This window comes from Petaurus breviceps, unplaced genomic scaffold (genome assembly GCF_028583685.1).
Source record: "Petaurus breviceps papuanus isolate PSGF00001 unplaced genomic scaffold, PetGlider_PUasm1.0 214, whole genome shotgun sequence".
In the NCBI taxonomy this organism is placed as follows: Eukaryota; Metazoa; Chordata; class Mammalia; order Diprotodontia; family Petauridae; genus Petaurus; species Petaurus breviceps.
The window spans coordinates 10,683,613-10,695,158 of NW_027185863.1; the positions used below are offsets into that span (position 1 = coordinate 10,683,613).

At 39.0% G+C, this 11,546-nt stretch overlaps 1 protein-coding gene across 1 annotated transcript in view; it reads right to left on the bottom strand.

Annotated features, from left to right (window-relative positions):
• Positions 1–595: 595 nt before the first annotated feature.
• Positions 596–11,546, bottom strand: part of LAMP1 (lysosomal associated membrane protein 1) — a 30,790-nt gene continuing 19,839 nt past the window's right edge. The window contains exons 5-9 of the mRNA XM_069094082.1: positions 5,960–6,165; positions 4,232–4,354; positions 2,339–2,405; positions 2,065–2,235; positions 596–1,660 (exon numbers count right to left, since the gene is read on the bottom strand). Coding sequence (XP_068950183.1) covers positions 1,521–1,660; positions 2,065–2,235; positions 2,339–2,405; positions 4,232–4,354; positions 5,960–6,165 — 707 coding nt within the window. The 3' untranslated portion in view covers positions 596–1,520. The remainder of the gene's footprint in view (positions 1,661–2,064; positions 2,236–2,338; positions 2,406–4,231; positions 4,355–5,959; positions 6,166–11,546) is intronic.

Sequence of the window (11,546 nt, forward strand, 5' to 3'; positions counted from 1 at the left end):
GAGCAAGGACTAAAATGTAGCCTTGAAATTAGCTCCTCTTGGGGATGGCTGGGTGGTTCAGTGAACAGAGTACCAGCCCTGGAGTCAGGGGGACCCGAGTTCAAATGTGACCTCAGACACATAACACATTAGCTGTGTGATCTTGGTCAAGTCACTTAACCCCAAATGCCCTGCCTTCCCCCCTCCAAAAGGACAAAAGAGAAAGAAAGCAGCTCCTCTTTTCATCCCACAGCACACATGTACCCTAGAGCAGGGACAGGAAACCTGCGGCCTCAAGGCCACATGTGGCCTTCTAGGTCCTTGAGTGCAGCAATTTGACTGAGTCTAAGTTTTACAGAACAAATCCTTTTATTAAGGGGATTTGTTCTGTGAAGTTTGGATTTGCTCAAAGGGTTGCACTTGAGGACCTAGCTGGCCACATGTTCCCCACCCCTGGTACTGAGTGAAATCTCAGCCATAATCCACTTAAATTTCAGAGACTCACCCCCCCCCCAATAATGGGCCAATTAATCACCCTTATCTAAAAAACAAACAACACAGGGTTAAATACACTATCCCACTGACACACCTAAATGTCAGGGATAAGAGCACAAGGTCCAGACAAACAAAGAAAAAGAATTTTTTATTAGCATTGTTACAGGCAATGCATACATATGAACTGATCCTTAAAGTGTACAACCCCAACCAAGCTTTAAGCAGATAAATCAGCAGAGTGAAATCTATATTGTACACATGTGCAGAAATAGGATCACCCTTGCACTTCAAACAGAAGAGTGAAATTCACTTTACAAAAAATGTAAATAAAAATAACACCCATTTTATTTAAAAAAAGTACCATCTCTTTAAGCGGCAGAGCATTAAAAATACCAAAGAAATATTCTGTCCAATCGAATTCTTGTAAGGTCTGAATATTGCATTGTTCACCCTCTGCACATGCCAGGCATTTTCTGGTTTTTAAAGCTTAATTTAAAGAGTTTCAGAGCCCTGCCTTCTGTAGTACTTTAAAAAGTTTAGTTTTTGATTTCTCAGTTGTTATTTGAATTTCTTAAGTGTATCAACATAACAATTTGCTAACTTACATCACAGGGCAGTTATAAGTAGTAAGACTGAAGTTTTTCCCTTTATGAGGCTTAAATCTGAAGTAAAGAATGAAGTAAATGAACACCAGTCTTAAAAAAGTTAAATGATAAGGAAGTCAATGCCAATTTAGAAAAGCACTCTTAACCTTAGCTTACATGTCTACTTTGGTAAATATTAATCTTTAACCAGTTAGCAAAATATTTAACCAAGTTAGCAAAATTAACACCATCATTTCAGAAGATACTCTTTTGTGCATAGTAAATGTTGCAAGATGGACTTCACATTTGATAAAGCAGACTTTGGGGGGGAGGGGGGGAAGGGGACAGCAGTTTGCAAGAAAATGTGCCTCCCTTTCAAAACCAATTTAAGCTCAGGGAAATAAACCATAGGCTTCTTGCAACTACTGTTGATCTACAGTGGTGGATAAATAAGTGCAATCCTTAAATTGTCTGATATCCAGCATGACTTCTCTTTCTTCCAATAAGATAAGCAATCAAGACAATGAGGACTAGTCCAGCAAGGGCTCCACCAACAGCGATGGGGATCAGCATGTTGTTTTCATCCAGAAGACATTCCTCCACTAAAATGAAAAGGAGGCATCAAATGGTTAAATTAGATTTGTTTTCTCTCCAAATTAAGCCTTTCTTTAAAAGAGACTTTGTACAGTCTCTTACAACTCCTGGTTTATATAAATATCACTGGGGGAAAAAGCTAGTTCGTAGAGGACAGCAGACTGTACAAACCCAGCAAAATACAAAGACCAAATCCATTCTTTCCACCACTAAAAGAGTCATATTACTTAAAGGAATTCCATTGTTTTAAATATTTCATATAACTTAAGAGTTACCTAGAACTATCAGAAGAGATTAAAAACAGGAATCTATGGTTTTACTAATCCACAGGATCCCATCCTGGTAAGATTACTTTAAAGCCCTTGAGGAGACTACTGAAGACCTGTAAATATTTTAAACAGGCTTTACTTACCTGATCCAAATTTGTCACCTTCAACTTTGAAAGCCTGGACCCAAACTCTGAATATGTTGACTGAAAATGAGTCTGTGACTTTAACATTTTCTTCTGCATTACACTTGTAAGAATTCCCTACAGTGGCTTGTAGCTCCTTCAATGAGTCATTGGAAGCTTCAAAAGAGGGTTCTGTGTAACATAAAGTTTTTAAAAAGTCAAATATAATTCTGCAGAATACTAAGAAAAACATAAGTTACTCACGAGCAAATGAAAATAAGAGTAAAACTCTTACGTTTAGCATCAGGCAAAGTTGTGTTTAAGAGGATCCCTTGCAGGAAAAACTTGCTGGTAGTTGCATTCTTTAATTAAAAAAAAAAATGTTATACACTAAATGTTAATGTTATACACATTTGGTAATAAGACTGATCACCTAGAACCCTTGCTTTCTGGACCCAAGGATTTGTAATCAGAATAAACCCATACTTGTTTGGAGAAATCACAGCAACCATTATAATGGAGATAAATTCCCTCAGGAAGGTTTTCACAGAATCAGAAGAATTAAGTAATAACTTATATTTTTCTAAACCAACATGGTCTAATGGTACCTTTCTGGGGTAGGTGTTCAAACAGAAAAGAAACATAAATAGGGAATGAAAAAGACGTGGGTTCACTAGCATTAATGATAACCTCCCACCCCAAGAAACATCCCCTCTGCAACATGTAGTTGTAAATTTGCCTAAGGTACAGAGAGACTGGTTTGTGACTGGTTTAGTTACAAAGCCAGTATGTGTGAGAAGTGGGATTTCAACCTAGTTTTTCTTTTTCTGAGGGCCGATACTATTTAATACCTATTCCTACCCTTTCTCATTTCTAAATGATTCTTAAATCTAGTAGAGAAAAATGCTCCATATTATCAACTCAAGTCAACAAGGATTTTTTTTTACCTACGATGTGTGTTGGGCATCATGCCAGACACTCAATAGGAAGATAAAAAGAAAACAATCCCTTACCCTCAAGGAGCTTACATTTTACTCGGGGGAAAGAGGTAAGAGGAAGTCCTGTGTAAACAAAGATATAACATATATACAAGGAAAATATAGAAGTAGTCTGGAGGGGATGGGGACAACTGGGGACATCCGAAAAGGCCTTGTGCAAGAGGGGGCATTTGAGATGCTTTGAAAAGGGCCAGGAATACCCAAGCTGGGCTGGGGGGTGGGGAGGAAAGGAGGGGGTAGGGAAGGAGGACATCATTCCAGAAAGAAGGGACAGTGTATATAAAGGCACAGAGGTGTGTAAAGAGAACAGCAAGTGGATCAGTTTAGCTGGAACACAGAGAACATTAAGAGGAATAATGCAAAATCAGGCTCCAGGGATAAGAGAGGCTGTGAAGGGCTTGGCCTTTTAAAAGGTGAAACAGAGCGTTCTGTGTTTTAGCCTAGAGTCAATACAGAACAACTAAAGTTCCTTAAGCAGGATTGTAGACAATTAGATTGCAGAGAAAAGCAAAGGTACAAAGGAAAAGGTGAGAGGTGATGAGGGCCCGAAACAGAATGGTGGCTGGGTGATTAAAAAAGGAGATGATTCTCATGCCAGCTGTTCTCAAACTCTTTGTTCTCAGGATTCCTTTGCACTCTCTTAAAATTAATGAGGACCCCAAAGAGCTTGTACTCGAGTCAATTACATCTATCATATTTATCATGTTAAAAATTAAAACACTTTTGTATTACTACAAAGCATTTTCACCTTGCAGAACTGCTACTCTAGGATAAGACTCTGAAGAATTTTAAATGAGTTTGCTATTCTGCCCATGTCTAAGAAACACTAACTATAGAGTATGCAGCCTTCAGAAAGCTTTCCATACAGTTTAGTCCCCCATTTCTATCTGAATTTGATACTGCTGCCTTATAGCAACATATCCATGAATCGAGGAGTCAAGGTCCTCAATCAATTCCAACATGATTATGCACCTTTTGAAGCCAAGGTCAAACCTGTCAGCTCTTCTCTTTTCCTGAGTCATCTGAGGACCTTGTGATGCTTTATATGCAGTCACCAAGTCAAAATGATTCTGGCTTTTGGGTAAGACGTAAAACACCTTACGAATGACTAAAGTGAAGCAAGTATAGCCTCCCCGCCTCCCCTTCAAAGTCCTTCTCCATTTACCCCTCCCCCAAGGGAAAATTATTACCATTCCAAAACGGAAAATAAGTGTGGAATTTTCAGTATTCAGTTCCAAAACTGCTACTTGAGGGGTACAGCTCCCATGTGCAGCAGTCTTATTTGGGTTGATATTAAATATTCTTCTAACACTCTAATGGGAAAAAAAAAAGTTAGCTATTATTTCATAGATCATTTACAGAAAAAAAATGTCACTGCAATTGTTCTCAAACTGTTTCAAAATAAACTATTTTTTTCTCCTTGCTGGCTCTATTACAACAATGCTATAGAAATTATTTTAAAAATTAACCAGAAGTCCCTGAGCAAATCCCTAACACTATACAGAGGTAGAAATAGTATGAAGTTTAAAAAGAAAAATCTATTTATGGGCATTTGTTAATTTGGTTGAAGGGTGGCCAGCTCTGAAAACCATATTTAAACTCTGATCTATAACAACATGGATGGCAAAACTAGCTAAAGGATCAAGTAACTGATCATGCATTTAGGTTTTCCCAAGTTTGGGGCTGTGCTTCTAAACTGTTATTCAAGTGCTCCTATATACTTCATATACTACCACGGCAGGAATAATTTAGCAAACATCAACCATATATGTGCATTATAACATGTATAATTAATATAGTGATATAATAATACAATCTATATACTAATAGCAGAAAACTTAACTATTTCTCCTATTCCTTGCTCCTGCTAGATTGTGTATTCTCAATTAATTCCCTTCTTCCTATTTTTTACTGTTCCTCCTATATTGCAATACTTTTTCACTCATTCTTTAAAAACAATGCTATACTGTTGTATCTTCTTAAAAACTAACAGGAAAAACACATTAGAAAATGAACACATGGGGCAGCCAGGTGGCTCTCAGGATGACCGGGGGATTGAATCTGGGCTCAGACACTCAGCACCCACCCAGAAACACGTGGCCGTGTAACCTTGAGCAAGTTACTTAACCCCAATTGCTTAGGGGTGGCCAGGTGGCTCAGCGAGTAAGAGCACTGGTCCAGTGTCGGGATGACCTGGATCAAATCCGGGCTCAGATACTCGGCACCCACACAAAAACAATAACTGGCCATGTAACCTTGAGCAAGTTACTTGACCCCAACTGCTTATAAAAAATTAAAAAAAAAAAATAAATGAATCCTAGGCAACTAAAGTCTGAGAAAAACTCCATTTTTCACTTCAAGTATTCATTATACAGTACTGATATTGTACTAAGACAAAGCTTGCAGCCCAGAAAATACCTCTTCCCCTTCTTTGCACAGGTAGGGAGGCAGGGTCAGGGGAAGAAGAGACTACTAGTGTAGAACACTGCACATATGTGGGTTGGTTTGGCTGAAATGCTTCTTTTTCTCCTTTTAAATCTGTTCAAAGGGACTGATTCTTTTGTATTTATTTGGAATGAAGGTGACATAAAGATCAACAAATGTAAAATTTTTAAAAAGACAGAGCTTATATTTGACTTGAAACTTAGGAAAGAATTACTAAAATCAATTTCATAAAACCCACATTTCTTTATGTAGAAAAACAGTTACAGGGCAGCGGTGTGGCACTTTGGATAGAGCACCAGCCCTGCCAGTCAAGAGGACCCGAATTCAAATCTGGCCTCAGACACTTTACACTTATTAGCTGTGTGATCCTGGGCAAGTCACTTAACCCCAAATGCCTCACAAAAACAAACCAACAAAAAATAAGAATATCACTCTAAAGATGTCACATGCAATAAAGAGAACAGCCACCATACCGTATTGTCTTTTCTCTCATAGGTGATGTTCAGTTGTAAGCCCATGTTAGCAAGCAGACAGGTTCCATTTGGGCCGCTCACATTATACTTAGAAACAGATGGAGCTTCTGGAGTCGGAGGTCTGGTAGGTGTTGGCAGGGGTGCAGCTGTTGGGTGTGTAGTGGGCCCTGGTTTTGGGGTAGGTGTGTCTTGCCTGCAACGAGTTTCTGGAGGAAGGAAGGAGTGGTTTGAAAGAGGGTAACGGAAGGAATGGAAAGTTTCTATTTCTTACAACCATTCGCTTCCACAAAATCTTTAAATAGGAGTAAACTTTGATCTGTTCAGATTCATAGGACTGGAAGAAATCCTAAGAGATCAAAGACAGAATGTATCTGAAACCCTCAGGAGAATTTTCAAGAGCTGTTGAGAGGGCATTCCACAGCGTTCCTTGTTAACCAGTGTTCAACATTAAATACCATCTGTCTGAGAGTTTTCTTCATACAAGTTTCTTTTGTTATAGTTTAAACCTATATTCTCTCAATCCCATTTTAGTAGAACTGTACTCTCCTATGTATAAAAACTCTTGTCTAAATCTAGAGAAAATTTCTCTTTCTGCGTAACCAACATGTCATTAATAATGGTTAACAGTTGTCCCTAAAGATATGAATAGTTCACAAAGGTGGCTTTGTGTCTTAAACTAAGGTAGTAACTTGACCCCAAGACCCCAAAGATAAAGAACCAGAATGGTAGATGCTTGGCTTTTTTTTTTTTTTTAACAGAATAACATTACTATTTTAAGTATTTTACACTATCTAAAATAAAACACATTCAACTCATAAGGTACTATTAACTTCATATGATCATACTGTTCCTTTTTTACAATTTAGTTAATAAAGTTTCAGGATTATCCAAAGAAAACACCAATGTACCGCTGTTTCAGATTGTCCAAGCTATTAATGAGTTGCAAATAGCATCTATTATCCAAATATCTTTTTCTGCTTTGTCCTTCCAACATTTTTTCTCAATTAGGCAGAGAGAACTGAGCCCACAGAATCTAGTCCATTCTAAATAGGAAGAAGCCAGTTAATAGCACTCGCACTCTCTCTCTCTCTGTTTCATTTCACACCTGGCAAATTAGTCATCTGACTAATTAATGGAAGAGTCAATGTTGAAAGGGTTTCTGAGAAGACATAAGCTACTAATCTGTGTATGCCCTTTCAACACAGCCATACCACTAGTAGGTCGGTATGTCAAAAGAGATCCAAGAAAAGGATCCATATGTACAAAAATACAGCAGCTCTTTTTACAAAGGCAAAGAACTGGAAACTGAGAGGGGGCCCATCAATTGGGGAATAACTGAACAAATCAGGGTTGGTATATGAATGTGATAGAAGGCTACTGTGCTGTAAGAAAGGATGAAGGGGATGGTTTCAGAGAAACATGGCAAGATTTGTATCAATTGACACAAAACAAGCAGAATTAGGAGAGCAATTTATACAACATCAGCAATACTGTAAAGACAAGTAACTTTCAAAGACTTAGGAACTGATCAACCCAATGGCCAATTATAATTCCAGAAGACTTGGAAAAGAAAACACACTCCCCGTCTCCTGGAAGAGAGGAGATGAACTAGAAGATTGATCTTGAGGCTGAATTTTTTTGGACATGGTCCATGAAAGAGTATATTCTACAAATAAGACTTTAGAAAACACAAGTAAAATATATATCCACATGGCAGTAAGATATAAATAAAAGCTTAAGTAGAAAACAAGTTTAGTCATTACCACAGCTACTAAGGAGGAAGGGAAACAAGTATTTTATTAAGTCCCCACTACAAGCATCGTGCGAAACATTTTACCAATATTATCTCATTCGATACAACTACCCTGAGAGATAAGCACTATTATTAATCCCCATTTTACAGTTGAGGAAACTGAGGTAGACTGAGGTTAAGTGTCTTGCCCAGAGTCACTCAGCTTAGTAAGTGTCTAAGTCTGGTTTTGAACTTAGGTCTTCCTGATTTCAGGGTCACCATTCTTCACTGGATCTGTAGCTGGCTATATCAGAGCAAAATCTGTTTACAAAGACAATATGCAACTGAAAATTTTATCACTAATTACTTTCATTAATGCATTTTAACTGTCCCATGGTTTTTTAAGCTTTTCATATTTTTAATGAATCTTAGGCCTCTTAAAAACACTTAACTGGTTTTTTGGGGTTTTTTTGGAGGGCAATTGGGGTTAAGTGACTTGCCCAAGGTCACATGGCTAGTAAGTGTTAAGTGTCTGAGGCTGGATTTGAACTCAGGCCCTCCTGACTCCAGGACCGGTGCCCTATTCACTGCGCCTAGCTGCCCCTCTTAAAAACACTTAAGACAACCTCTGGAGTTGTATGCATATATCACCATGTGTATTCTGGGAATGTGTCTTTCTCAGCTGAATTTGTATGTGTAAAGTAGTGTCCTATATGTACTGATACTATGGGGATGAAATGGAAGATTTGTGCTTGTTAAAGCACTGCAAAGGCAGAGCCCCCCAACTTTCTCTGGAACAAAAAAATGCACTTTAGTCTCAGGTAGCTCCCTTTCCAAACAAGTATCAAATGGAGTGGTTTCGGAAAAGGGGGAAAGAAGATGTAAAGAAAGTCTGGGGACTCGTCTCTGTAACTATTCACTGTTGTTATTCTAGATGTGAGATCTGTCTCCGGGGATCAATGAACTGACATACTACTGGGAGAGCTAACAACTAACTTAAAGATGGATATTTTTGTGATAAATGAAGCTGCCACTGAAGGGAGGTCCTGCTTCACGGGCTCTCTTTGCCAAGGAAGAAAAAGGAGTCTTCTGAACTTGTTTTACAGGGCCCTTGCTCATCTCATTTTTTGTTGTCCCCTTTTTAAAATGTAAACCAAAGGTGAAGAAATACAAATTTAATGTCAGATTATGGTTCAGACTTGAAGTTACACTTCAAGGCCATAAGTCCTAAGAAGCTTCATATCACTGTGTCATGAATATCTTCTTCTAGAAGAAAGAAGCTATTAGACATGTACACAAAAGAATATTCACAAAAAATGAAACTAATTCTTGAGAGAAAACAATTGGCTGGTTACTGATGTGGCAGTCACATTGGATTTAGCTATTTGTTTACTATCAGATAAATGTCTAGTTTCCACAAAAGTCAAAATCAACCTCAAATTAAAAGGGAAATAGACTTACTGTTTAAAGAACTTTTTTGGTTACTTATTAAAGGATGAGGGACAGATACAAAGCGACTTTTAACAACTTCAGTCTGACATATCAGTCAATATGAAAAGCGGAAAACAGGAAAAAGGCTACTATATAATGACTAGGCCAGGACAAGGCCACACGTGGCAGGCGAGGCCATAGGTTCCCTACCCCTGGACGAGGATCACTCCTGCTTCCTGCAACTTTAAGCAATCGCCTCCAAACAAAGAGTCTAAAATCAGAAACAATCCATGCAAGCTGACATCTGTTCTTCTTAAAGAGACACGTGGCAGCAAAGGGCAACACTAATATAAAATACAAACTCCTCTGTAAACTAGAACAGAAGAGTGATAAAAGGCTCTAGGCAGTACTACTGTATAAAATGGTGGGTTAGGGGAAAACACATAATGCTAAGAACATTCATACAATGCTAAAACAACTGCAGATAAAACTGGCAGGACAAATAAATGTAAATGGAATACAGTTTTCAACATTTCCATGACTATACTTATCAGAGAGAAAGGAACCACTACATTCAGACTCTTAATGCTTGGGTGCCCCAATGTGGTATAATATTAACAAAGAGGAATTAAGATGACTCACTGTGAGGTACAAAGCACCCTGGATCTGAAGTTAAAAGACAATTTCGTATCACAGTTCTACCACTGTATGCCTGGGAAAGTCACTTCACACCTTCTATGTACCACATGACCCCACTATGCCAAGCACCAAGATACAAAGAAAAAGGAAAACAAAGTCCCTGCTTTCCAGGGACTCACATGCTAATGGGGAACACAACATGAAAATAAACAGGTACATCCAAGATAGATACAGTGACAATGGGAGGTAGTCTTGGAGGGAAGGGACAGAAGGGGGACCGGAGGGAAATGTGTCCTGGAGAAGGTGGGACTTGAGCTGAATCTGGAAAGAAAGTAAGAAAGCAGAAATTCCAGGTATGGGGACGCCAAGTGCAAATGTATGCAAGGTAAGGGATGGAGAGCTGCCTGGGAATGAGCTGACCAGCACAGGGGGGTTCTACCGTCTGTGCAGGGAATTGTAAAGACTGGCCAGATATGATGGGGCCTAAAAATACCCAACAGAGGAGTTCTCTTTGATCTTAGAGGTAAAGGGGCTAAAGGACTTTACCAAGGGGATTGAAGGTGGCAGGAAAGAGTGGGTCCCAAGAAGGAGAACATGGTCAGACCTCAAAACTAGGAAATGATGAGTGGAGGATTGGAGCCAAGAGAGCTAAGGGAGACAGGTCCACCTGTATAACAAAGCTACAGACGACATCTGCCCGTTAAGGTCCCTTCCCGACCTCGAGGACCCTCTGATCTTTCTCTCCCTGCTGTTGCAGCCTCAAGCCAACAGGGAATCTGTAGATTCAAAAGCAGAATATAAAGAAATAGAGAAAAAGTAGGAATGGTTTGGGAGTACTGACTTGACTAAAACACTAAGCAAGGATGGAATGACAGGGACTTTGTATTCTTATTAAAAATATTTCATTTCTTCAACTGAACTTTGGGTTAAAACAAATATCAACCCTTTAAAAATGCAAGTACTTCTATAAGACGAAGGAGGCTATAAGGTATGAGCATTACTGAGATTAGGCTTATGTTGCTTTCCTTTATAGATCAATTTTTTCCTTATGGCAACCAGAGCATCCATCAGATGACACCACAAACTGTTCAAATGGAATTCAGAATGAAAAGGTAGAAAGGGAGAGAGGTCAATTTTGCAGCATGAAACTTTGAGGGAGTTAGGAAAGGGATAAAAGGAGCCTAAAATGGAAGTTATGGGGAAGGGCTTAGAAGTCAAAGGACACAGGTTCAAATTTTTTCTGTCACTCACTAGCTGTTTCACCTTGGCTTCTCCATAGGTAAAATGTCTTTTTAGACTAGAAAATCTTTAAATTCTCTTCCAGTTCTATGAACCATAAGACTGAGGTTCTGAGGAGAAGGAACAAAGTTGATTTATTTCCAAGAGTTTGTGTAGGGGCAGCTAGGTGGCACAATGAATAGCACACCAGCCCTGAAGTCAGGAGGACCTGAGTTCAAATCCGACCTCGGACACTTAATAAAAAAAACTAGCCACGTGACCTTGGGCAAGTCACTTAACCCCAATTGCCCTCCAAAAAGCAAAAAAAAAAAAGAGTCTGCGTATAATGTTCATTTCCCCCAAAAGAGAAGTCTTACTTATTATGTCTCATGACCCTTTGTTCCCAGGATCCAAAATTCAGATTAAAATCATGGTTAAGGGGGCAGCTAGGTGGCACAGTGAGTACGGTGCCAGCCCCGAAGTCAGAAGGACCTGAGTTTGGACCTGGCATCAGACACTTCACACACACACACACACACACACACACACACACACACACACACACAC